This window comes from Amblyomma mixtum, chromosome 1 (genome assembly GCF_055824585.1).
Source record: "Amblyomma mixtum isolate Tamu chromosome 1, ASM5582458v1, whole genome shotgun sequence".
In the NCBI taxonomy this organism is placed as follows: Eukaryota; Metazoa; Arthropoda; class Arachnida; order Ixodida; family Ixodidae; genus Amblyomma; species Amblyomma mixtum.
Genome location: NC_143012.1, coordinates 33,853,520 through 33,881,233, shown reverse-complemented (window position 1 = coordinate 33,881,233; position 27,714 = coordinate 33,853,520). Strand labels below are relative to the sequence as shown.

Here is a 27,714-nt window from a genome sequence, read left to right as displayed (position 1 = left end):
AAAAACGAGTTGCGAAAAAGCGCTCGTGTTGTGTCTTCTCTCCTACTTAGTACTCGTTTTTGGCGCTAAAACTTCATCGTGAATAAGATTCAACTCGGCCAACTTTCCACCTTACTGCTATCACATCTCTGTCCTCCAGCGACTCAATTAAGGAACCTTAAGTCACGGCGAATAAAACAGGCGAGACAGTTCAGCAGCACGAAGCCGCGAAGAAAGACACAAAGAGAGAGAACTCCTACCTACCTTACTGTAATTAATATAACTTCCGGTCCATTTGCGAGAGGTCCTTTCAATCGAAGCCGATTCTCGTGGACGAGGGCTGCGGCGCGCACAGTTACTGCGCGCATATTAGGAGAGCGGGAAGGGGGGGGGGGGGGGTGCGGAGAGGTCTTTAATCGCTCGCAGGATTTCTGTCTAATTCTTGCTCTTCGACGCGTATACGTAGGACTACGTCTCTTCATTATGGCAGTTTCCGGGGGGAAAATGTAAGAAGAATATATATATATATATATATATATATATATATATATATATATATATATATATATATATATATATATATATATATATATATATATATATATTCTGAAACACTGGGATCTGTTCAGCCGAAATTCGAACGTTCGCGCTAGAATGGACGCGTACTTTGGCCCCAAACGCTTTTGCGTAGACTTGGAAGGAAGACGAACAAAAATAATAAGCCGTAAAGAAGAAAACTAGAAATATCGAAGCTGTGTAACAGGGAAATTCGAAGCTTGAAAGCAGCGAACGCCGGCAGCATCTCGACGTAAAGAGGCAGAAGAAGAACGGGGTGGAGTGGAAAAGAAAGGCAGAGGGGAAGTCTTCGGTATAATCTTATGGCCGCCTAGCTAATTACCATCCTGACGAGCCTTTGAGTGCGACAGAAATTACAAAAACCGAAATTGGGACTTGGAGAGCGTGGAGAGTGGGGAAGCAGTGGCGGCTAATGAGATACATTAGGCTTTTCCCGCTGAGCCGATCCGAAGCCTTGTCAGCGTCGTGAATGGCATTAGGAGGAAACTGGAGGGGGAAGTATGGGAGGAATGGGGAGCGCTTGAAGGCATGAGGAGCAGTGTTTTGGGGGAGAGGTTGTAAGAAAGGAGGGTCCCGCACGTCATTTCACTCAGGTGTGAGGCACTGACGTGCGTAAAGGTAAAAAAAGGAAGAGAAAGGATGAAATGGATCCATTTGTCATGGCAGCAGAGGACGGTAATCTTGCGCTTGCGCGCAGAGTGCAAGAATGATATCAGAACGAAACGAGGGCTAGTTGTTTACTTTTTTTCGAAGGGGGGAGGGGGGGGGGTGGCGTGCGGGATTTGGGACTGTGCCGTAAATGAAAATCGTGTTTGTTGAGTAGCAAACGCCAGGTAATCTTTCCGTGCTCGTTGTTATTGCAACGCTAGCCGAATTCAAGTATAAACACTCCTCCAGGAAACGCTCTCTCTCGCACGCAAGCCAAAGATAAAAGATGTATTCGCTGGTACGATAAGGGAAAGCTCTTTAACTTTCGAAGCTAGGAGTGTGTGTTTGAGGTCGAGGGGCTGCGGCCGAAGATTTGCCGCCAGACACGATATTTGGTGCTTTTCTGCGCAGTAGCTCGCTATGGTATAAATGGACATTTTTATTCAATAGCAGGCCGCCGCGGTGGCTCAGCGGTTATGGTGCTCGGCTGCTGACCCAAAAGACGCGGGTTCGATCCCGGTCGCGGCGGCTAGAATTTCTTTGGAGGAGAAATTCTAGAGGCCCGTGTACTGTGCGATGTCAGTGCACGTTAAAGAACCCCAGGTGGTCGAAATTTCCGGAGCCCTCCACTACGGCGTCTCTCATAGCCTTAGTCGCTTTGGGACGTTAAAACCCCATAAACCATAAACCAATCAATATCAGGCCCTCCAAACTCCATTGAACCGGATCGATGCAGTGGCTTCAGGCGCACTGGAATTCTAAAACCGGCGAATAGAATTCAAAAACATTCTTCACTAAAGATCCTTGGTATTCACTTTGAACGCGACATCAGTATGGGTGAGATGCAGTCAGTTTTATGAAAGCATGCTTGATGCATGATAGCCTTCGCTGCTTACGTGCCACAAGACAGTAGGTAAAGTGAAAAGGTTGGTAAAAGTAAAAGGCGATGAGAGGTTTGGTTGACGAGGGCTGGAGAGTAGTTAAACCAGGGGGAAAAGTAACTGGGTGCACTGGTATCGAGGAACTATACTTGAGAAAATTTACTTGTTGGTTAAACGATGACTGTCACCAGAATATAAAAAGAAAGACACTGATAATCTGTATAAACTAGTGTTCATTGAGCTATCTTTGTGCTGCCTTCATGTCGAGAAATTTAAGGAATGTGTTTATGTAAAGCAACTAATAAGTGGATAAGTGTTTCTAATATCACATGGTCCTCGAGCTATGCATATTCTATAAGATATAGCGGAACATATAAAATATTTTGAGCTTAAGTCCGCATCATAGTGCGCTGCAGCAAACTTCGGTTTTTGTGCAAGTGCTGAATGCAGGAACGTAGAATTAATTTCAGCACTCAGGCATGTATTTGTTTGTCTAAACGACATACGTAATCTTGAAGTACGGAATAATACTTGTTTTCTGGGTCATGGTCTCAAAAAAGTTTTTTTGGTTTCCCCATATCTTTCTCGCTCAGATTTCTTTTATGCGCACAGAAAGACGACACAATAAGACAAGGTAGACAGGACGGAGCGCAATCCTGGACGGAGCGCAATTGTGCTCCGTCCTGTCTACCTTGTCTTATTGTGTCGTCTTTCTGTGCGCATAAAAGAAATCTGAGTATGAACCAACTAGCCCCACAACGTATATTACTGGATTACCTTTCTTCTACAGTGGGCCCTTTTTTGAGTGTTTCGCCAAAATTGCGCTCCGTCCTGTCTACCTTGTCTTATTGTGTTGTCTTTCTGTGCGCATAAAAGAAATATGAGTATGAACCAACTAGCCCCACAACGTATATTACTGGATTATCTTTCTCGCGAATGTGAATTTATATTTGCGCGTAGTTACCGAGGTCTGTAACTGCTGGAATTCGGAAACCTTCCTGCAACACGGTAACTATGGAACAGTGGACACGTTGCAGGGCAGCTAACGGTTCTGACCTCCGGGTTGTACGTGAGTTCAGAAGCAAATGCCTTCAATGAAAGAGGGGAGCCACAGTGCCCCAGTCCCGACTCAAACCAACGAACAACGCTGAACACTCAGCAATCGACAATCCAAGCATCAGTTGAAAGAACGCATTGGACATCGTGTAGTATTCGTTGGCACAGAGAGCTACGGACGTGCGCGTAAAAAAAAAGATAGAAACCAAAAGAAACACGTTCGTGCTCTTTGAACCGGACCCCCCGAATTCAAGCGAAGCTTCGCCCCTTCACGGGGAATAAGAATACTTTCTGCTCAACCGAACCGTGTAGAAAACAAGAACATAACACCATATATGGGGGTTGGGTGGGTGACGGACGCATCTAATGATGGGGTTCTCCGGAACACCACCGGAGCCGGGGCGACGCCGTTCCACTGGGTTGGTCGCTGAGCGGCGCTCGCATCGCTTGCACGCTGAGCGGGCGGGCTCGAAATGATTACAGCGGCGGCTACAATCCCTGCTGGGGGGGGGGGGCACAGGAGGCAGGGGAGAAGGCTATAGAAAGCAGCCACGATATGCCGGATGTTTGTAGCCGTTTGCGCCGCTGCTGCTGCGGTTCTTGCTTCAGGCCCTGAGGGGTGAGTGGAAGCTGCTGGGGCTTTTCGCTACACCCTCCGGGTGCTTCTCGGCGTTGGCTTGCTTTTTTGCCACGCTGGCTTCCTCTGCCGTGTATGCCTTGTTCTTTGATGTACGTACATTACACAGCTGCTGGCTTTTTATGGTTGTTGTTTACTTCGCAGTGCGCGTCAAGGACAGGTTGCGCGCCCGTGTACGTACGGGTGGTGGTAGATTGTAGTATATAACGCGCACGCTTGACTGTGGGTTTGCCTCCGCCGTGCTTTATTCCCGCGTTTTATCGTGGGCCTTTATGAGGAACCATTTGGTAGCGTAGGAAATGCTTATGGAACCGTGTCAGGCACCTTGACAGCTGGAAGGGGGAAGGGGGTGCTGTTATGAACGGTGCTGGCTGTTGGCTTTGATGCGGGCGTCAGCTGTCGCGAATGGGGCCCTTAGGCGTTTGCGGGAATGGCGCTTTTTTTTTACGTTTGCAATGATGCGAAAGAAAGCATAGTGCACATTTACCATTTCGTGCGAGGAACGCCCGCATGCATCCCTGAGCGTGCTCTGCTGTGTAGTCACGGTTGCCTTTTGATGTCAGTTGTTTGTACTGCCTGTGTGGGGATGGAATCGGTGCGACTAATGGGTGATGAATGCTACACGTCAGGGTTGAAGGCCGCGTCGGATGGACGCGTGCGTAGCGTATCGGTGGATATATGCTCTGCTCGAGCGGGGAATAAAAAAAAAGCAAAGAAAAACCTCAGGGCATCAGCCGGAATGTCAGTGAAAGCCGGATCGCTAGGCGACTGTTCGTTGACATCTTTTCATCGACGGGCCGTTCAAAGTTTCTGTATGAGCATGTAGTGACAGTCTTTCGTCGTACGCCGGATCACAAATTGTAGACAGGCGTACATTCCTGTTTCAGTTGCCATAGAAACATGCGGTGTTGGTGTAACCGACATTTCAAATTTAAAAATTCGCTGTGCACGGTATCGAATTCAATCGCGAAAACAGCTGCGTGTTGCTTACCTGATGTGGAAAGTGAGAAATTTATAATGGGCTACTGAATATCTAAGAGGGTGACAGAAATGACGAGTGCTGTTTTAATGCGTGATTTTCGCGCCTGTTCTTTTACGGAAGTAGGAACTGGGTCTGGGAATTGCGGCGGAAACGAGGACACCGGGCCAATTTCCGGCGCACTATTTATTTCCCACAATATATGTACAAGATACATTTAAGTGAGAGTGGTATTACGTTCTACAAGAGGATTACGTTCTAAATATGCATCTAGGACACGAGGAAAGCCGTATACGAGTTTGCGATTACTTTTGACCACACGGATGCCTTGAGCGTGTGCGCGGAAGGAACAGGCGCTGTTTGTTTACACTTCCATCTCACTGTACCCGCCTTTGCCGGGTTCGAACCTGGACCTCATTCTTAGAGGCAGGAGGCTATAGCCACTGAGCACTGTGGCGGGTAGTTTGAGGAGTTGCGTTCGTGTATGTAAAGTTTTGGTTTTAGTGTGGCTTTGATTTTTCGTGGACAGCTTGTTACGAAAAGCTTCCAACCTGCATATATCTTTGGGCCGTTTGAAACTCATAACAAGTTATTCTGAGGTAGTGGATATCAGGTAACAATTATCACCGCTGAAGATGAAGACCGTTTGACTACCACTAAGCATGCTGTAATGATTCGCCTTCTAGTGATTGTGCAGTCCATCGCGGCGCCTGTGTGAGTGCTTAAATAAAAATCACTACTTTCTCTTTTCCCGACGATTTTTGCTCATACGCTTGCCTGTCGATAACTGGGTTGCTCAAGCAGCGTTTTGTCAAACGACTTCAGTCGTGCAAACTTCGCTTTGTTGGTGATTCATCCCATCACAATTTTTAAACGTTTACCTCACTTGGTCGTGTCTTGTTGTACTAGCGTGATTAGTGCAAGACAAACCAGTTTGTACATGTGGAGGTGAAGTAACAGTTAACCACATTTTATTTTTATGTTCGAAACTCGAAAAACTAAGGAAAAAGTGCTTTTCTCTGTTTTATAAGCAAACCATTCCTTTCCACCCAACGCTACTCATAGGCGATAATGCAATTGTGAACATATCTTGTGTTTTTAAGTTCTTAACTGAAGCAGGTTTTCTCAACAAAATATAAATCATGACCCATAGCTTCACATGATGTCCCTCAGCCACTTCCTCATTCGTGAGGAAAAGGCTGAGGCTTTTATTTGATTGGTTGGGATCCTCGACATCCTTGCCCAGCCAAGGATGGCCGCTGAGGCTACCTGACCTTTTTAAAGTTTTTACCATTAGCCATTCCTCAATCTCGTTTTCTCCGTTATTAATAGGTAGTTAAACTTTTTAGGCCCTTTACACCACTGAGAGCTTCCACAATTTTGTTAAATTCCACAGAAAACAGTTCCTATACCTTGTGCTTGGCGCATGATGGCCTCAGCTGCTTATGCGCCATTAAACCCAACCCAACACAACACAACACACAACGCACTTTAGGTTTGCTTACCGTCGTGCTAGATTTTTTTCCCCTTTAGTTATTGCATTGGTTTCTCTCGTTTTCCTAATCAGCCACTACTCTCCTTTTTTTATATGTCTTTCAGCGATCTTCAGAGCTTGACGCAAGTCATCACGGGGCTGGCTCCGACGCCACCTGTTCGCCTGAGGGTTGTGAACGGTTCCGGGGATGAAGTTGCCGGGGTCGATCTTGGTGAACCACTCTATCTCAAGGTCGACATGGAGGATGAATGTGAGTAGTCCACGTTTGAATACCGGAGGGGGTTCAATAAATAAATAAATAAATAAATAAATAAATAAATAAATATATAAATAAATAAATAAATAAATAAATAAATAAATAAATAAATAAATAAATAAATAAATCACTCAATCAATCAATCAATCAATCAGTTGGTCGGTCGGTCGGTGAATCAGCCAATCAATCAATCAATCAATCAATCAATCAATCAATCAATCAATCAATCAATCAGTCGGTCGGTAGGTGAATCAGCCAATCAATCAATCAATCAATGAATGAGTAAATAAATGTGATACATTTTGCCTGTTGTAAAGCCTATTGTATGAGGTTAATTCATCAGGAAGCGAGCTAGGAGGTGTGAATAATAAAAGATTCCAAGCAGTGTCGATATGCATACATATGGTATGAACAAAAAAAACACAAACAAAGGATTAACAAATGCATTATAGTTGGTGGATATGCACTTGAAACCGAAATGTATCTAGCGCATGCAGTCACCTAGTCATCGATCAGTTTTATGAGCACTTTATAAGAGCTGTGGGTATTTCTTCATGACACAGAGTTTCTGTTTTAAGGCTTCTGCGACGCATACCTTCTGATCTAACAAATCGATATTCGAAAGCAGTTCGCTTCAAGAACTTTTCATCCTCTACTGCTGGTGAACAAGATTTCAGAATGAAATTATATACTTGAGGTTAAGAATTTGGGTCGCAGACCTCATTCGGCTGTTCTGGTACAGTAATATATATGCATCAGTGATATCCCCCTGTACATGATATATTGGGACCTGCTGTGATTGTCTCCACGAGGGAATAGTTGTGGGGCGTTGTGTGGTGTTATTCACCTACATGTGCTTGTGGCAGTGGCCACATGAAAGGAGCTCAGTTTTAGACGTCAGATTCGTTCGCCCTGACTTAGCTACACGTGTAGTTGCTGTGCTGCTGAAAATGATTAACATTCTATGCCATAAAGTCGAGACTTGTGGGAATATTTTGTGCCAGAACACGTGGGAAACATGTAGGAAACTCGTGTGTTGTATGTTACTAAAGCAAGTCATGAAAAAATATTGGCGCTGCATACTGGAGTTTAACTGAGCAAGTCACACAACCTGAGCTTCTCACTCTGCCTTAATTGCCGGTGGGTATGAACGAAGGCTAATCTCGAAAAAAAGAATACGAGAACAAAGGTAGAGAATAGTTGAAAAGAGAAGTGGATCAAGAACAATAACGAAAATTAAGAGATCGAAGTGCCGGCGTGTTTAATTAGCAGCTTAAAAGAACATCTTGCTGTGGAAGATGGTTACTGTTAATCTTTGGTCACAGGCGCGAAAAAAGGCACGACACAAGACACAACACAAGGCAGAAAGACGGGACGAAGCGTTTTTTCTGTCTTATGTTGTGTCTTTTTTCGCGCCTGTAACCAAAGATTAATTAGTAGTGCTCAACACATAAAAAAATACGCATAAATGAGACCAACATGTTTCTTTAGCAATACCGGTTGTGCAAGACAGTTAAGCGACATTGCATAAGCGTATTCTTAAGGCGTGTCGATATAATTAGAAAGTGAACTCAAGCTTATGAATGTTCATTTTTTTCTTCTGTTCGCTTTGTATCAAGTTCGAGACAGTGAGGTAAATTATCAAAAATCTTTTAGTACGCTCGTCTAGCTTTACAAAGCAAAACGAACAATTTAATTCAGTTGTATCTTTCAAGGTAGCTTTAAACATGCTAATCAGCAGCAGTTTATCTTAAGAAAAGGCAGCAAGACGAACAAAAGGGATTGCAATTGAAAATCGACGGTCCCTCGAGTCTTTGCTGAAACCGCCCTGTAATCTGTTTTTGAGACAATGGCCAAAACGCACCCACAGATAGCAGAAAGGAGTGTTCAGTGCATGCGCTTTTGATCTTTCTTGTTTTTATTTCATCGCTCGAGGTAAGGTTAGGAAAGATAAAAAAAAAGAAACCGATCCGACCATTGCTGTTGTGCTGGATAGCTTTATTCGGTTTAAAATCAAATTCTGAACGCCGACCCGCGCCGAAAACACGATATGCCAAGAGCATACTGCGCGCTGGCCAGGCGATTCGAGAACGATAAATTCTCTGCGCGCGCTATACCATTGCAATATCGTACTTTACTAAAGGTTTAAAAAAGTAAAGCAAAAATAGAGAAAAAGGAGGGAACAAACCGAGCAGAACTCGAAATCGCGTTGGATAAGCACACGGCAAGGCCGTCTCCGGGGGATTGTGCAGTGGCGGTGTGCTCTGGAAATATGCGAAATATGTGAACAATATCCCCGGATTTGGCATGTTGCTTTTGTGTGTGTTTTTGTATTTTTTTTGTGTGTGTGCGGAGCTGGTTTTCCAGCTTTGCGTCTTCTGCGCCCTCGAGCGGAAGAGAGGGGGGTCAAAATTTTGTTATTTTAAGGTGGCGTGCGAATTTCCGCGAGGGCTTTCTCTGGTTTACATCTGTGGAATGGTACGTTGCAGAACAATTTGCTTTTCGCGCTTGTAGTTATTTCCTTGCTTTTTTTTCGGTGCAACAGTTAGCCTCTTCTGTTTTGATTCTGTTACTTTTGCGAAGAAACTGAGGAGAGTTAATGCTTTTCTTTTTTTTTTTATTGATACCTGTTAACTGCCATGGTTTTCAGTTTTATCAGGCAAGCTTTTCTATATCCTCTAACGTCAATGTTTGTTCAGAACGAAGACATATTGTTTCGGCATATCTGCGGCTATCTTTATTCAATCAAGTAAAGCCGAACTCCCCATTTTTTGTCTCAGCGTAAGAATAGGGTCAACACCATGGTCCTTTCTTTACCACATTTCAGTAGTGACCCAATCATGGCTCCTCATATCATAAACAGCTCGAAATTGATGGTTAGTTCGGTAATTCTCTGCTGGCCGCCACAGTTTAAAAAAGAAAGTTTGCACAAGTTCGCTCCCGATTACCAAACAGCGAACGGCCTCGAGGACGAAACCAATTTGGAAGATATTCCCTTTATTCTGTCTTAAGGCATCTGGTTCGCTTACTTTTTGTTGCTACGCCGCGTTTCCGTTTTGCTACCAGACCTTTGCGCGAAAGCTGAAGCGCTGTAGGCCTATAGTCGCGATACTCTTTCAATTCCTTCTTTCGTTCTTTTTTCTCGCAGCTGTGTTCGGGATCTTCGGAAGCTCGCTGACGGCTCGCAGCGGGGAAGGTTCGGAAACCATTCTGCTCCTCGACGACAAAGGGTGAGGCCTGCTGGAGTTTCATGTTTGCTTGTCTTGTTTTGAATTCGTTTTTCGTCAATAGAATGTATGTGCTTTCGCTGTAGGCGGATAGTACAACAGTGCTGTGAAAAGCGGGTGATGGTTTATGGGGTTTAACGTCCCAAAGGGACTCAGGCTGTGAGGGATGTGGACGTGGGTGAGAAAGAATCGAACTAGAGAAAAGTTTTTTTGGTAAATTAGAGGATTTATGTACAGCGTGCCGTTTTGTGCTGCGCACTTGAGAGGAGGGAATAGAAATATGCGAATAGGGAGGTGGAGTGCAGGAGATAGAGAAGCAGAGAGTAAACATATTGTTACATGACGGCAGCACCTCCACCAAATGTTACGTGATGGCAAAGGCATTCACTGAGGTCAAACTTGAGACCATGAGACCACTTGCCCGGTTGTGCGCACGAGCAGCATTAAAACCGCAATGCAACGTATCTGTTCGTTATTCTTCGAGTGTGGACAGGAGCAACGATGCGTAACCGGGTTAGAGAAAAAAAACAAAGATTCGCAGCAGCGTTTAGTGTCGTGATTGATCACTGTACTAATTGAAATGTTCAACTAGCGCTAGTTGGCACTCTAATCCCTCGCTGATCACGCTAATTTCTCAAGAAGACTAGGTTTTGTTCATATGCACTGTTCGCCTCTGATGCTCGGCATATAGTGAGAGGCTGCGGCACCAGGCGGCAGCATGTGTTCAGTAGGACATTGAGCGTTTCGCGTCACTTGGTGGTCTGTGCTGAGAAGCCGCGGAAGCGCAATTAAAGCATAGGCCTAGATTGATCGTAGTAAAAAGAACTTTGCTATCACTGCGGCGACCCGGATTAGAGCAATGCGAAAGCAAAACGTCCACATACTATATCGACGTTCAGGGCTATTTTGACATCTAAGGATATTTTCTCACTTTTTTTTGCGTTGAATAAAGTAATTGCACACCTCATCAACCAAATTTTTCCTACGGTAACATTTTATCGCAAACTATCTGTCACAATCACACTTTCATACATATATCTTCAGAGAACGACGTAATCGTGAGAAAAAAATTGCGGACACTTTTTGCTGACGCGACAGAGTCATATAATGCTCTCTCATTAACAAACAAGCAAAAAAAACTTACTGATGTTTTTGTTTCGGCGGTCTTGTCGGAGGGTTAAACGAAAAGAAACACCACTCGCACCGTTCGTGCTTCTGTATAAAGTCGGCGGCGAACCAAAGCGGTCGCGTACGGTCTTGAATGATCGCACGCGCCTGGCAGCTAATTAGAAGGTTCGTCGAAATCGCGCCGCGCAGGCAGCAGTAGTAGCAGCAGCGTAAAGACCGCGTTAACTAATTAACACTCGAAAAGTTGCAGCACACCACTTGCTGCGGAAGACCCAGTAACGAAAGCTTTTCCCGCCAACCCAGCTAATGAGAAAGCCCGGTCATAATGGAAAGAGCGGGCAGAAAAATCGACCGAAAGTGAGGAAACGTGCAAAAGCGCGTCGGGCTCGCGAGAAGAAAGGAAAAACGCGGCATGCAAGAGGCACAATGTTTCGGAAAAGTGTAGACGAAATCCGCGCGATCGGCGCGTTTTTCGGGGTTTTTCGGTGAAGCTTGTTTAGTTTGAGCCGCAGCATGCGTGGATGAAAGCATATGAACTTCGCAGTCTCTGCCAGTCACAGCGCTCAGTGTTCACTATTTTCTTGCTCATTAGAGCGTGATAAGGAGTTTTTTTTTATCTCTGACGTGAAGCTTCGAATAAATAATGCGTTGTTTGAATTCGCGCATCAGTAACACAAATGGCGGTGTGGCTTGTTATTTCTGTGCAGTTGCTAAATCAACTCCGCATCAGCTTATCAAAATTTTTGTTGAGGTTCTTTGGAAAAGCTGGGGTAGTGTCGCAGTTTGCTTCTGCGAAGTTTAACGCGGAGCCATTGTTAGCATCTGCTGATTGGCGCGACAGGCTAAAATCGCAACCGCTGGCAGGCGTTGGAGAAATTTCAGGACTGGGCGACACGTTTTTTTTCCCTTTGGTACTACTGGGGAACCTCGTTATAACGAAACAGTTTATAAATAAATAATCGCTATAACGAAGGAATGAGGATTCCCATTGGAAGCTCGGTCAATACGGTCTATAAAGAAGGTATACGGCTATAACGAAGTAATCACCGGGACCCTTCAACTTGGTTACAACGAATTTCAACTGTACAATAACAGCGGGGATAGAGGCCGTCCGCGGGATTTCGTCTTCGTTACGTTGCCTGCGCAGAATGCGGGAAGAAGTGAAAACGAGAAAAGAAAGAATAAGAAAGAAAACAGTCCTCGGTGTCTATCCTGTCGAAAAGGCAGCATGTGCCCACCTCTGCCTGCATCGACCGAATACGAACGAGTGCGAAAATGCTTCGAGAGGCGGGTGGAAGGTGTCGCGGGTCTTCTGTGTATGCTGTGCGAGGGTGTAGCCCAAAAGCGGTGAAAGTATAGCGACAGCCACCCGCAGACGGGTCGATGCGCGTAGGCCAAAAGAGTAAAAGGAAAAAAAAAAAAAACGAGCTATCAGCGCTGGCGGCGACCTCTGGTGGGAACGAAAAACATTAAGAAACGAGAAAACTGCGGAGAACGGCGTAGATTATACAAGCCGCTCTGGTCTGTCTTCGCGTGTGCGCGGTGCCTGCGGGAATGCACGGAATTCGGGCAGGGCTCAACTCCCGAACCCTCTTCCCCCCTCTTGTCTACTCCTTTCCTCTGTCCAATTTCTTTATTATTTTTGTTTTTCCGGTCTGCACGAAGGAAGCTCGAGCGGATCTGCCGGGCGTGTTCTCTCCGCCGAGACGTGAGAACGCGTGCTCAGTGCGTGCCTTCTTTTTTTTTTTCCTTTTTGTTTTCGTCTCCGTGGGACCTTATGGCGAGGTGGGGATCCTGTCACGGGGGCGTATTGGCGGCGACGGCTGCTGGCGGGTTCGCTGTTTCGCCGAAGCGCGCGCCCGCCAGACCTCGTTGATGCGGGCATCGGTATTAATAAAGCGCGCTCCTTGCTTGCTTGCTGCTGTAGTGTGTTCTCGGGCGTCGCCATCTCGTGGTGATGGTGCACGCTTGTCCGGGATCCGTCAGGGCCCTTTCTTTGACATAGCGTTCGCCCATCACAGACTGTTGTTCTCCGTGGAGGGATGTCGACTTTGCCGGGATTTTTCTGTCGCGCGTAGCGTTGCTTATTGCGCATGAGTTTTCGTGGTGGCATGCAGAGGGTTCACACGTAGCTGCTTGCGCAGACTGATTTGTCATTATCGCACGCGTGGCGGTGTTGTCGCATGTTCAGGGGTGTTGTAGTGGGTTGTAGACGCCGACGCCCCGAAGTTTGTATAGAAGGAGCCCCATAGGGCACCCTTGTCGATGCCAGTTGTTCTTTGTTGTCCGCCGCTGTGGCTAAGTGGTTATGGCACTCGGCTGCTGATCTGAAAGACGCGGGGTCGATCCCGGCCGCGGCGGTCGAATTTTGATGGAGGCGAAATTCTTGAGGCCCGTGTGCTGTGCGATGTCACTGCACGTTAAAGAACCCCAGGTGGTCGAAATGTCCGGAGCCCTCCACTACGGCCTCCTTCATAGCCTGAGTTGCTTTGGGACGTTAAACCCCAATAAACATAAACAAAACAAGTTGTTCTTTGTTGTTGTTGTTGCTGTCTCTGAAGCTATGGCACGTACCCACGATGGGGTATTGGCCAGGGTTTAGTGCAGATCTAAACAGGATAAAAATTCATTCAGGCTTCCTGGTTGTCGTGTTCTTCATCCTTCCTTGCTTTCTTCTCCGATGTTTGCCTCCTAACACTCTTCACTTTCCTCTTTCTTGTAGTTCAATCGGCCATCGTTTGCGGCGGGGGCTTACTTCATTCTTTATAAGCAATTCATTGCTTTGGCTGCTTTCGTATCAGTAGCATTGTTTTCAATGCGCCTGATGTAGCGCTTTGCTGCGAATATAGCTGGCAGTATCATTATTGTTGCGTTTTTTTTTGTTAAATCTACTTGTGAACCTTCGGCTGTCTCTCGAGCATCAGTCATGGTATCCCAGCGTCTGCTGCGTAGAGAATTGTAGGGGTCCTTCATTTCTACAGTTATATTCTTCGCCTAAAATCTCTCTCCAAGTTTTATCTAGGCGGGCTTCACAGCGCGTTGCACGTTGAACTCAGCGATGTAATGACAGCCTTGTAGTTACGTTTGGTAGGCGCAAAAAAGCGATTGTTTTTCAATGCCCTAGTGGCTATGGCACACTGAAGCGAAATCGAGCCCTGAGTCTTTCTTGCGAACTGGTTTTCCAGCGTCGTTTTCCACTTTAGTGGTATATTACCTAAACGATCGCTTCAATTCCGTGTCATCGTTCCCATCAGTGGCTGCGCTGACTTTAGTGTTATGCTATATGTATCCTGCTGGCATGCGCTTCCAGTGCTGGTGGGCCCTGTAGGCGTATCAATGTACGAGGTCACGCTTACCCTACCTTGAGGACGAGAGCACTAGGGCTCATTGGGCGAATGTTATGCGGGATTTAGTGCCTCGAAATTGCCCTTGGGCAATGAGGGGCGCCCCTAGTGGAGAACTCCGGAATTATTTCGATCACCCCGTGACCACCCGGAATTCAGCAGCTCAACTCTATATACACAGAAGCGTCGCTGCGAGTAGCACATTTAGAAAAAGCGAGTTAGCTTATTGGTGGACCTGTGTGCGCGGCGCCGAACTAGAGACTGGCCGCCGTGGCGTTTTGACATCTTGTGTTCGCATGCTGTCCCGGTCTCTACTCGCGACCTAGTCCGGCGCGCGGCTGGCTTCAGAGAGCGGCTGCACTTGAGCGAGGAGTAGAACTGGGGCACTTTGTTAAGTTTTGAAGCTCTGAAAACAGGTTGGGCTGTCGAGCAACGATAAAGGCCGCTTTGTTACCGTCCGTCCTACGCTACAAGTGCTAGGAGCCGAAGTTGACAGCGTTGCGCGAAGCAACTTTGTGGGCGAGTGAGTAGAGAAGAGGAGTTTTGCGGCCACTCATAGGCCAACGACTTGCAGTGTTTCCTTCGTCTCTTCTGGGCAGAAGAGCGCGTGTTAGCGTCGACGACGTGTACTGGAGGAGTGGCGTTGACGGCTCCGGTCTTCTCGTGCGTGTGGGTGCGAGTTGGGGTCTGAAATGTCAGCTTCGCTAGCTCTGTAGTGGCGCTGGTCGGCTCCAGCGAGGGTTTAGAAACTCGCTGTCTCTGTGCCGTGCGTAGTGCGGGGTTTTTGTGACTCGTGTGGGAATTTTCGCTATCTCCTTCCACGAAGACCGTACAGTTCTCCCCTTTAGTGCTCGGAACACCGTCTGACTCCGTTGTTTTTTTTAAAAAAAGTTCTCAAAATCAATGTCCACCGGGAGTATATTCTAGTTCAGATGGTCGCTTGTATAAAAAATATAAAATATATAGGAACACAGAGAGAGGGAGTTTTCCGACTCTTTAATGGGATGGAAAAAGGAAAAGCCAGTTTTAAAAATTCGCCCATTGGCTGAAGGGAAGTTGCGTCACCAGACGGGAGTGACGTCATTTCTGGTTGAGGCATTCACAGCTGCTAATGCTATTGCATGGGCAACAGATAATTTAACGAGGTGTCCCTGTGAATTTTCAAGTCTGGTTTTGAAATACGCGCAGCGTGGGAGGGGTAGGCGAAGAAAAGCAGCTAGCATTCTTTTCTTTCTTTAGTTTGATACTTTTTTTTTGCAGTTTTTAGCTTTCTTTATTTTTTCGCCTAGAACGCCGCCTTATGCCGTGCAACGGAAGATGGTCGGAAATTTTTCTTCTATACGCGCCAGGGAGCGGATACCTTATCAAGTGGCGCCATGTAGTGGACGCTTATACGGTGTCGACGTGAACGACGATTAATCGCACGTGTTCGCGTATTTCAGGTCCTATTTAGTTCCGAGTATCCAACTGCAATCTGGTTCCTTGTTGGCGCTCCTTGCACATACGAGCTGCTAAGAATTTAGTTCTCCTCCACTTTTCCTGGCCGGGAACGATGTTTGGCCTGAAAACAGCAACGCCGCCGTCCGGCTGGAAGCCGTAACAAGTAAACCTTGCGTAGTGTCGTGTTGAGAAAAAACAGTGCTTGCAGACAAAGGACCAGAACGAGGAGGACATACAACAGCGCAGGTGTGTCCTCTTCGTCCTGGTTCTTTGTCTGCAAGAGCTGTTTTTTCTCAAGGACGTACCTCAACCAACTCGCCCAGCAACACACCTTGCTCTAGTGTCGTGTGTACTTTGTTAATCATTTCGTTAATAGGGAAGACAATCCCATGTTTTTTTATGTTCTTTTTCCACAGCTGCCCCGTGGAGCCTGCCGTATTCCAAGGATTCGAGAGAGCCGCCGGTTCCAAGTCCCTGATGGCCCCGTTCCAGGCGTTCCGCTTCGCCTCAGACAGCACGGTCAAGTTCCAGATGACCGTGTCCTTCTGCCTGGACGTCTGCCCACCGGTACGTGGCACTAACCCATTCTGCATTGCATGATAAAGCTTATGACATCAATTATGACATCGAAGTAGCTAAACTATAGAACCCGGCAGCGGACTGGCTCCCTGAATTTTTCAAGGCACAAAATTATAGCCCTCACTCCATCAGTGTCAATAAAGTATTTTTTTTTGTATTAGTAAAGTTTATTGTCTGTCCATCAGTAATAGTGTGACAGACGGTTTCACTGCATATTGCGTGATATCTGATCTCACTAAAGAAACAAAAAACCGCTCGTAGACTTGACGGAAGTTTTATTTTTGGGCCAGAGAATTTCTGAAGAGGGCATGTCTCGGAATAACAACTTAATTATCTCGTGGGCCAGGCATGGAATCTAAACGTTAAACTTCCGATGACTGCGTATTATACTGCTGTTTTAATCATGAACATTACCATGGAGCATGCAATCTTTAGATTCAGCCGATGCCTTGAGCTTAGCTTTCTTGGTAGAGAGGCCAGACAAGATGGATTTCTTGAGAGCAAATTATGGACAAGCGACGGCAGAGAAGCACAGTCCGCTGGCCATATTTGCGGCCAGTGTATTATCCGGCTTGTTCGTAGTCTGCTTTGCATTTTTTTATGGGGCAACTATTTAAGAGCGTTAGCTCTTACTCATGACGTTTCGAGATTTCGTGGGGTTTGCTACCACCCTGAGATCATAGCGCCATCTGTGGCAGCAACTACTCATCACGTTTCGAGATTTCGTGGGGTTTGCTACCACCCCGAGATCATAGCGCTATCTGTGGCAGCAATTACTCATCATGTTTCGAGATTTCGTGGGGTCTTCTGCTACCACCCTGAGATCACAGCGCCATCTGTGGCAGCAACTACTCATCACGTTTCGAGATTTCGTGGGGCCTGCTACCACCCTGAGATCACAGCGCCATCTGTGGCAGCAACTAGAAAACAGCATATCTCGCTCTGAGACTTGTAGCGCCGTCATATAGGCGAATAAATGAACAAATTTGTATTTCCATTGGTTTACCTCCCTTTAATCTCGTTCTTAGCAGTTCTAGTAAACCAAACAGCTAACACTCGTTACTTCAATGTCTTCCAGACGGTGGCGGCCTTTTTTTTAACCCTTTTATTTCTCGCTGTATTTTCCTTCGTGCAGCCCAAGTGCGGCAACGATGACCAGCAGCAGCACTCGTCGACCGAAGGCCGCTCTGGTCGGCGGCGCCGTTCGGCCAGCGCCGACACCCACGCGCTGGACCTGCAGGCGGGAGACGTGGTCACTGACGTCACCATGGAAACGGCGTTGTTCGTCGTCCACAACCTGACCCCGTCGCCGCAGGCGTCCTTCGACGCGGGGAGCTTTGGAAGGGACACCAAAGGTCAGCCTCCCAGAAGGCGAAGATCTTTAATGCAAGAGATACTTGAAGACGGTGGGTCACGCACGTAGCGAGGAACAAAAAAAAAAAAAACATAATAGAGCGAAGCCGGGCATAGTGGGTGGAATTTGCGAGTCGGCTTTGCGATTTCGCTCGCTCTAGGCTTTGCTCGTACTTAAGCTCTATAGGAAAGATCAAGCGTGGCTACTAAGTCTAGCCGGCTCAGTTCCAGGGCGGAAACGCGCCGTTATGAGACTTGAATACAACTGACCGTTTGTCAGGCGTAGCCGCAGACGAGGAATACAGCCGCTCGGGAAAGCGGGATAGCAAAAAAGAAAAAAAAATACTAAGGTCAGTCGTGAACACTATTAGAGGGAACAAAATTTCTGTACGAAATTGCTATTTTTCTGGTTATTTCTTAACCAAATTTGAGAGTGTCTATTGGATGTTCTACGCGTAGACGAAAACTAGTTATAAAACAAAAAATAACAGCTTGTTACACTTAATTATAGAGAAATCAGTTAATCAATGCTCAGTTTACGTTCCCTCTCATATTTGTCACATTAGTACCCTGCCTGCAGCGCATGAAGGTGCTTAAGTCGGAACAAAGCTCAAGCATCAGCAGCAATTCCATCGCTCGTAGCCCGAACATTTAAGCTTAAGTTTTCTGGCGACCTCCTCCACACTTTTTAGAGCAGACCTGGAGGGCTAAAAGCCTTCCCCTTGCATTCCTGCGGGGTGAAGCCCGGCTTGGGGACCCGTACCGGGACCTTAGTTGGAGTGGAGGCACTCAAATTAATTTTTTTTGCGTGTTCTGTATCAGTACACTCTGGCGGATAGAGGAAGGGTTATGTTCCTGTCGTGAACACACATTTTATTGAAAACATTTATTTGTTTCGCTAAAGCGTTTTATTTTAGTAGTACAGGGTTCGGCGAAACATTGTCTAACAAGGCAAAAATATTGCGAAGCTAAACGAACAGTCGCAAAGAAAAAAAAAACGCCGTCTCGGGACCCTTATTTACACTGAAAGCGTAGTAAATATGTCGCAGCTTTTGCATGTGAATCTCGGATATATTTCCACTTGTATCCGTATGTATGTGCGTGCTTGTGCGTATGTGTGCATGTGTGTGTGGGAGGGGGGGAGGGGGGGGAGGGAAGGGTGAATAAGATAGGTGAATGGCTGACGTATGGGGCCTAAGTTGTGTCCACAATGATCGGAACATGGGACGACGCGGTAGTGACTTTTACGTGGCCGTGATTGTAGCTGATTAATAGTATGTTGAGGTCCATTTTAACTGGGACGCTCACCAATGTAGTTCGGCGCCGCACGTTGTTTGGTCTCTCAAGTCTTATTTTGATGCTTTGCTATGAAGTTCTCACATTCCCGAATGTATTGAAGTCAGAAAGCGATTTTTATGAAAAACACGACGCAGAATATCCTGTCTCCTGAGCAGATTTTTTAGTAGTATCTCTGTCAATAAACGTATAGTACAACAGAATTTCAATAGGATTCCGCTTTCTCTTGTCGTAGCGACAGAACTACAGGATAATAGTGCAGAAAAATAGCACAATATTGCAGAAAAGTCTTCAAGAAAATGACAAAATATTTGGTCGTATCTTGCGCACTATTTTGTCATTTTTCTCGACTAGTGACTTTAAATCATCTTCTAGACGACACCAGGATTTCTTTGCCCTTCCAGCGTATTTTCACCTGACATCATTTGGTCTTCTGCGTTATATGAGGAATCTCTTGCAAGTTTAACGTGGTAGTTATAAAAGAGTCTTACAAAAAGCTTAACACATTTCACATGCGTGTCACAGGTGTGAGCCAGATTTAAGTACGACGAATACGCCGAACGTCGGCCCACGTAGACCAGTCGGTGCGGGAATTTTTTTTTACTTACGAGCGACGCGTTAACTTCTTGCGGTCGGCGCGCGCAATTTATAAATTGTCCCCGAACGGCTTCACGTTTTTCTTCTTTTTCCCGTTCTTCGCTTCCGAACGAGCACTGCTTTATCGATGCCCGTATATTACACCCGCGTTTTCGGAGAGCCCATATACTTTAAAGAACAGCATAGAAGGAAATTTACGAACCGGACACACATACACACCGAAAGCAGTAACAAGAGACCGAGAGGCATAAAAATGTGAGCAGCGAGGACCCAGAGAACGGATGGCAAGACTGGCCCCCACTCTGTCACTGGAAGAGCCATGCATTATTCAGACCCGGTGCACTAGGCCCAACCACGAACCTAGGCGCGCTTCCATGCGCATAGCCGAACAGCGCGAACGAGGGCGTCATTTATATCGGTTTGTCCGTCGTAGGAATCGCACGAGGCAGACAAATGAAGCAAGAGAAGAAAAGGGCGACCGAAGATCTAGATTCGACGCGCGCCGAGAAAGCAGAGGCGCTCAGTAACCAACGCAGACGCCGCCATCTATTCCAAGAGGGGTTCCTTATGTTTCTTTGGCTATGCGGCACGTGGAAGGGAACGGTTTATTTTCCGGCAGCAAAAAAGTGTCCAGAAGCAAAGGGCTTACAGCTGAGTGACTGTATTTGTGCAAATTGCTCAAACTTTGTTCGCCTCTTTTCAATATGCTTGTTAATGTTTCGTGCGTTTACAAATATGTCATTTTTAATAAGTACAGAAAGTTGGGCTAGTTGGTGTGGATTCATGCTTAGCAGCGCAAAAAAACGAGGACCAAAGCGAATGAAGTGTTGCTTGTGTTGTGTTTCCTCGTTCGCTTTGGTCCTCGTTTTTTTGCGCTGCTAAGTATGAATGCCACTTCTGTGAGTCATTTTAAAGCATATAATTTTCTGTAATAATCCTTAGACTCACTAATAAAATTCTAATTTTGTGCTTATCTATGCAGGATATAATAAACTCCGTATTAAATGTTCGTCGCCACAGTTTGAAAACTGACAGAATTTCGACCACCTGTGGTTTTTTAACGTGCACTGACATCGCACAGTACACGGGCCTCTAAAATTTCGCCTTCATCGAAATTCAGCCACCGTGGCCGGGATCGAACCAGCATCTTTCGGGTCAGCAGCCGAGCGCCGTGACCACTGAGCCACCGCGGCGGGGCGCATCTGGAATTTTTGAATAGTTAAAACGGCACGCTCGGCTTTTTGGGACACTGAAGTCTTTACGTATTCGCAGTTGTGAACAGGAATTTATTGCAAACGAAGTCAAACAATCTGTCCCTTTAAACATATGTGTAAAATGTGGCGAATCTCCTCTGTGGAGAGAAAAAAAAAACACTGGAATTTCCGTGGCCACAAAGCCCTGCCCACTCTTCTGTGCGTCGCATTTTACTCCGGCGCATCCTTTTCTCCGCTTGTGTGCGGTCTTTTACTCTGCTGCGTGGTTTCGCAAGCCTGCACTTGTTTGCATTTGTCTTAATGCGATAGCATTAAAACCCTCATCCGGAAGAAAATGTGTTGCCGGACGCCAGATTCGCTGGTTGGCTGCACGCAAGTGACGTCACAAGACCGAAGCACTCCTATTGGCTGGCGAAAAGCGACGTCACCAGACCGGACGTGACCCACTTCCGCAATTGGATGAAGGGAAGTGACGTCACCAGACCGGAGGTGACGCCACTTCCGGTGAGGCATCAACAGATGTGGATGGTGATGTCACTTCCCTCCATCGAATGGCGGAAGTGACGTCACTTCCACAATTGGATGGAGGGTAGTGACGTCACCCGACCGAAGCATCTCCACTGGCTGAAGTGGCGGCACCAGGTTGGAAGTGACGCCACTTCCTGTTGAGGCATCAACAGATGGGGATGCTATCTCACGGCCAACGTGTGGTGGATTATGATGCCCCTGAGAAATTTTTAGGGACCCTGCAAGCGCGAATAGCGTGGCCAGCGGTGAAAACGTTGGCGTTCTCGTCTAGTCCGCAATGACCCAGATGTCCTTCTCACTGCCTTCTCTCTCTTCGCTTCTGTTTTTTTTTTCTTCTCAAACCTGCAGGAGTCTCCCAGAACAGGATGCCCCGCAACGCCGTGTGCCTGACGCGCCCCGTGGTCTACACGCTCGCGAGCTTGATCGGCGTCGTGCAAGCGCTCATCCTCGGCTCCTGCTGCATGCTGCTCTTCGTCAACCGGAAGTGGCGACTTACACGGAAGCGCCTGGCTGCCATGCACGCGTCCAGCAGCCGCGCTTCCGTCTCCAGCAAGTCGGAACTCTTCCTCAGGACGTAGTAGCGACGGCTGCGCCACCTCTTTATCATCCGCCCTGGGCTCCACCGGCCGCCGTTAGAAGAAAGTGTACGCGGTCGTCTTGGGGAGCTCCTGCTAATTTTTGAAGGGGTAAATTAAAGAAAGCGGGAACGATGCAGCTAGTCTGCATGGCGGGACCGTCTGTCCCGGAAACGGTACAGTGGCGTCGCCTGTCGGCAGTCGAGAGAAGCTCGATAAGAGGCAGAAGTCATGAAACGCTGTTTGCCCCCCGTTAGCGCCTGAGTATTTTAGCGCATCTGTTCGACACTGGAAACATGGTAGAATATTGATCGACCGGTTCTAATATAATCTCGATATTACAGCGGTTTGCTCGCATGGTATCTTGATGATGATGAAGATGGTGTCCTCGGGCATAATGGCATCTTCCTCTGCCCTAGAGTTGCTCGAATCGTCATCGAGTCGTCGTCTTTGTTCTCGAGCACCAGTACTTTCAGAAATGAAAGAAAGAGCTGCAGCCAGTCGGGAACAAGGTCTTCAACCGTAGTTTTTCGCCGTTTTCCTTGGAACGAAGCTAAAGAAAATGCGTCTTTTAGCACATATAGGATTACTGTAGGCTGCTGCAATTAGCAACATGAGAAAACTTGCTCCTTAGTGTCAAGCATGTAGAAAGCATCTGACGCATCCGCTGATTCGACGTTGACGTAACGTGCTGGTTTCATTTTTCTGGAATTTGCGGAAGCTTTCCCAGTTTGAAGTTGCTCCGAACTCTGTCTCTCGAACTGCGGTTGGACACTATATGCAGTTCTGTAGAATATCATTCTACTTGTTGTCGTGAGTGCATTAACAAAACGGTTGTCTCCGTGTGGTAAGAAAAGTATCAATGGAAGCAGTTTTAGGGAGCTGCTCTTGTGTTTTTTTTTTTGGACTGCCAGAAATGTTACTGGATAAGAAAGTCTTATAGGCTTAACAAACGGCATTTAGGGCGTTCATAAGCACGTGACCTGTCACTTTCAAACTGCTGCGAATGTGTTGCAGTATTGTTGAGCATTCGTACTCAAGCGCCATAGTTTGTCGGGGCAGCAGATGGAACGTCAGTGCAATTCCTGACGCTCATTTATCCCATGCCAGTGTCTCCGTCTCCTCGCCTGGTATGCAAACTGCCGTACGAAACTGCTGCTCGTACACTGATGTTTTAACTGGGCAGAGTATGCCTACGCAGGCAGTGTAGTCGCACGGCCGTCCATTAAATGAAAATGCGTAGTGTCGCACAGGCAGCAGCAGTTGTTATAAACTTTAACCGAGGAAAAGGACATGGCGCGTTTCACAGGAACAAACGCAAATCGCTGATGCATTTTTTTGTCTGTATTATTATTTAATGAAAGATTACCGCCGTCTTGGAATATCAGACAACAGGTCCAGGCCAGATTCGACGGTGAGCAGAGGCGCAGTGAAACGTAACCGATATCAAACGCCGAGTTCAGTTTCATTCAGATATGTCAGAGCTTCCTGGGCACGGTGCGATTTTCGCCAACAAGCACTAACTGCGCATATTTACGACGGTGACGTCGCGAGCTTCAGTTCTCGAAAACAAAAAGGCTTCAACAAACCTGGTCTAAATGTACGGTCCATGATTATTATGCTGATGTGAGGTACGTACAGCCTATGTCAAAAGTTTGGATCCCAGGGGGTTTGCTTCTGAGCCTCACTGTGTGGTTCGTGATGCATCTCCAGCCCTCCAAATTTCCTCTGGGTAAGAAGATTTCTGGTTCTGCCTCTTTCAATGGGTAGGGCTTCCCAGAATCCTTCAGGAGTCCCACTGCAAGGCTAAAAAGAAACCCCCCTGGGCTCTAAACTTTTGACAAAGACTGTACCTTTGTCTCCACGCAGGTTTCGTATGAGTAAATGCGAGTCTGAGGATGCTAAGGCTGTAAGACTCAAAAGTCGATTCTACATTTCTGGGTAGCTAGTATAATTTCTGACGCTTTCCAAGAATCCGGTTTCATAAGCAATGGGGAGTATGCTTTTCAGCGAGCTCGGAAATTCGCGAGGTTGGATTTCCCCTAGTTTCGAGTCCAGCTAAGAAATCAAAGACCAGCAGGAACACGAACCACATTTGTGAAATGTTGAAGGCTTTGTGAAAGCCTTTCAAGGACCAGATTTCATTTACGGCGTAGAAGTGTCTGGATTTCATTTCTCAGACTCTCCATTAACGCGATGGTGCGTCGTAGTGAAGATAGTAACGTATCACGTGATACGTGATACTCAACACAGAAACATGTGCGTCAGAAATTAAATTCCGGGGAAGTTGAGATGCGCATGAGAAAAAAAGTCAATGTTAAGGTGCTGAGACATTGTCGGAGTACTTACAATTTGTGCGTTAACTTGCTTAGTTGTTCATTATCAGCGAGGCAGAAGCTGCCGTTTTTATTAGGCAGTCATTGTCATAGTTCACCGTTTGTTTTTTTGCATAATTTCTCGCGTCATGCGTAGCATTATGCTCGTTTCTTCTTTATATTTTTTTCTGGTGCTATTTTACTGTCTTTCTCTCAAACATCCACCATTTCCTTTGCTTGCTGTACATATATTTGCTATGGAGGTCTATGCATTATTAAAGTGGTGTGAATTTTGACGCTCATAATGTATTAGCATGCCTGCGACTGCATGCTTAAATGGGGGTGCAGTTGGTGTTTATGTTGTTGCGTATATTTTTTTTGTGAAAGTGTGTGCGTGCATGGAGATTCATGGTTATGTACACCCCCTTGAATGTGAGCATCCGGTTCCGGTCACTCTACTTGATTCTGGTGCCCCGCAAAACAAGACAGGCATGCACCTTTGTTTGACATGCTGCTTGTGGAGAACTGACCAGGAGAAACAGAAGAAAAACATAAAAGGACAGAAGTTTCACCATGCGGAAAAATGGTGCGCAGCTGTGCAACGTTGCCGTTCTGACTGTGCAGAAATTGAGACGTCCCACAAAGCACTGATCCCTTCTCCCTTAAAAACCGAAATGGTTTTATTGTTTTCATATGTGCTGAACCATGGCCACTTACATTATGGGTGCCATCGAAATGTGCCGACGGTTGTTGATTACAGCGACAGCTTGTTGTGGTGGCTGAAAAACGAAATAGAATATCTGTGTCCTCATTAACCTCTGTTGTTTTGCTATTATCTTTTTCTTTTCACGTGTTTCTGTGAATTTTCTTCCGAACTTGTGTTTGTGTAGTTGCACGCTGTTGACCGCAAAATACTCACTGCTCTTCGTTCGTCTGCCCTTTTTGTCAAAAAAGTGCGTCGCTGATTTCTCTACTTCCTGAGTGAACGAAGGTTGAAGACATCGGGTTCTCGCGCCGTTCAGTAGCACTTCTTCGCCAGCGTTGGGTGCAGCTCCCGAATGGCAGAAAAGTAGTTCCTAAGCTAGACTGTAGATGTCGCGAGGGCGCGATCGTAGCGCCGAACACAACTTGAACAAAGGCTCACATTGGGGTAGAGCGTCCTGTGTCACGTTCGCTCAAGCGCGTGACGAGAGCAGTCCGACGTCTACCTGGCCTTTCTCAACTCTGAGGGGGCCGAGTTTGTTTTCGCGTGAGAAAATGCTAGCGTGCTTGTTTGTGTGTATCTACGTGCCCGTTTACTACACAAAAAAGTGGTCACGTCACGTCTCTCTGGTTTCCGTACTATAAACAACAACAAGATGACAAGAAGGTCATGATATGTTGTTCAGAATGTTTTAACACTAGCATGTGATCAGCAGTGGCTAACCTTAATGACGTCACTGCTGTACGGAACAGCAGAACTTCATAGCACAGCGGTTACCGTGCTTTCATTACCATCGCCTTCCACATTCCAAGGATTGAATGCGCATGCGCGGAGCGTGAGCGCTCAATTAGCGTTGGCTGTAGCGGTAAATGTAGTGTATAGTAGCGCTATTAAAGCGGTCGGGTACTTCATTAAACGCTCCCGATGTACGAAACACGACTCCTATGTGGAGGTTTAATGAAACCGCCCATATGACGCGCTTTGGAGCTGGTAAGGAGGCGTCTATGTCGTTTAGTGGCATGTTTTCCGTGGCAAAACGCTCGTACGAGTATGCAAGTAGACATACAGGCCGGAAAGACGTCAGCAGCACGGCTCGAACTGAGCAGCTGTTTTCCGATTTTATTCTACTTTACAGTGCAGCCCAGTTGAGCCCTACAAACACTTTATCGGATCCTCATAGGGATTCAAACCAGGCAGCTATGAAGACATGGGTACTTGTAAAAGACGGCGGTGGAAGTCCTATAGCCGGAGGAGACAAGGATGGGTGCGCGGGCGTTTTTTTTTTTTTCGCCGTGGTCTTTCGTGCCAAATAAACTTCACAACTCTTTTTCTCTGAACGGGTTGGCCTCTAGGTGTCAATGCGCATCAGGTTTCCTCGATCGCATTGAGCACTACCTGGTTGGGGGATTGTTTTCATTGTTGCCTTCGCGGAGTGTTATATCAGTAACGTCGCATTCTTCGAACCCTGAATACAACCAACCAGGTCAAGGCATCTCTGTCTGTTTTTTTTTTTCTCGTGTAGTGCTTTCTGGTAGGCAGACACAGCACTGGTTTGACAAATCGCCGGAGCCGTTATGGGCTTCAATTCGGGTTTCTTTAACCGGTGTTGCGTCTGTTCGGTGGGACTCTTTTTTGGTGCTCATACCCTAAGCAATTCCCTTTCCGGATTCTCCTCTCCACAAGAGTCAGTCACCTCAGAATGTGTTGGCATGACGTCGCGGTGTCAGTGCGATGTTTAGAGGAGACTGGCAAACGATGCGTTCACATTACACGTTTCGTGCTCAGATGGGTGCTTGTTGTAGACGAACGTGCGGGGTTGTTTTCCCGTTCGATCTCTTTTATCTTTTTTTTTTGCCACAGATAATTCAGCGTCCACCTGTGTGAAGTGCTGGGCATTTTGAACATCTGTTATTTAACAAGCAGTAACCACCACTTCGTACATATACAGTGTGTGGGATGCTGAAACGGTCCGCTGCTATTTTCTGTTCGAGAAGGATACTCGTGGTCATTGCTTACAAGAGAGTTGCCACGGCTCTTACGATTGCATTCCAAACGATTCCACGAATTTTTTTTTTTGGCGATGTGCTGTCGTGAGTGCCACTCGTACAGTGTTGTGTGACATAAGTTCTTGACTTCAGCATACCCATATAGTGGAAAAGAGTTTCTTTTTGACCAACGTTTCCTTGGTGATTTGTCGGCCACGGAGTGTTGTTCCTGGTCGCAAGTTACTGTTGCAGGCAGCTAGCTATCGACGTTTAATACTCTTTTTCTTTGTTTTTCGTTTGGTTGTGTATTTAGTCCATGATTGTCTTCCGCGAAGATGTATACTTGTTTTGTGGTAAGTGCTTTAAAACAAAAAGCAGAACTTCGGTGCGCCCGACCTGTGCGCAGGCCACTTTATCTTCCATTTTTTTCTTTGTGTGTGTTTGTTCTAGTATTGTGTATACAACGTGAGTAGCATGGATTTTTCCTAATGATTTCATACTCAACGCTTACCGTTACGAGACTGAGGGGATCCTTAGGCCCTATGTGTTTGCTGAAGCTGTATTTTTTTAGCTTCTGTGCCGCCGGTGTGCTTAGTTTTTTTATTATTATTACTTTTGAACTGTTCTTTGCGTGCTATTTTGTAAGCAAAAGAAGAGTGCAATAAAATGCCCCATACCATCTTGGAATGTTTGAGTCTTTTTCTTCACACGCTCCGTGTCGTTTTTTGCACTGCCCTGTTATGGTTCAAGTATCAATCACCTAGTCCAAACACTATTCTCAAAGACAGGCTCCAGAGTATTTCGCCCACGCATATTTATTTATTTATTTATTACTACCTCAAAGGGGTATGCCATGAGGCAGTGGATTTCAGGGCATATGGTTGATTGGTAAAACACTCTCCGGGGCATGTTGGTTCATAGCT

General features: G+C 46.4%; 1 protein-coding gene across 1 annotated transcript in view; it reads left to right on the top strand.

Annotated features, from left to right (window-relative positions):
• LOC149365978 (uncharacterized) overlaps positions 1 to 27,472 on the top strand; it is a 247,465-nt gene extending 219,993 nt beyond the window's left edge. The window contains exons 10-14 of the mRNA XM_089547446.1: positions 6,356 to 6,501; positions 9,656 to 9,737; positions 16,063 to 16,213; positions 17,361 to 17,580; positions 21,562 to 27,472. Of these exons, the coding sequence (XP_089403572.1) occupies positions 6,356 to 6,501; positions 9,656 to 9,737; positions 16,063 to 16,213; positions 17,361 to 17,580; positions 21,562 to 21,791 (829 nt within the window). The 3' untranslated portion in view covers positions 21,792 to 27,472. The remainder of the gene's footprint in view (positions 1 to 6,355; positions 6,502 to 9,655; positions 9,738 to 16,062; positions 16,214 to 17,360; positions 17,581 to 21,561) is intronic.
• Positions 27,473 to 27,714: the final 242 nt, after the last annotated feature.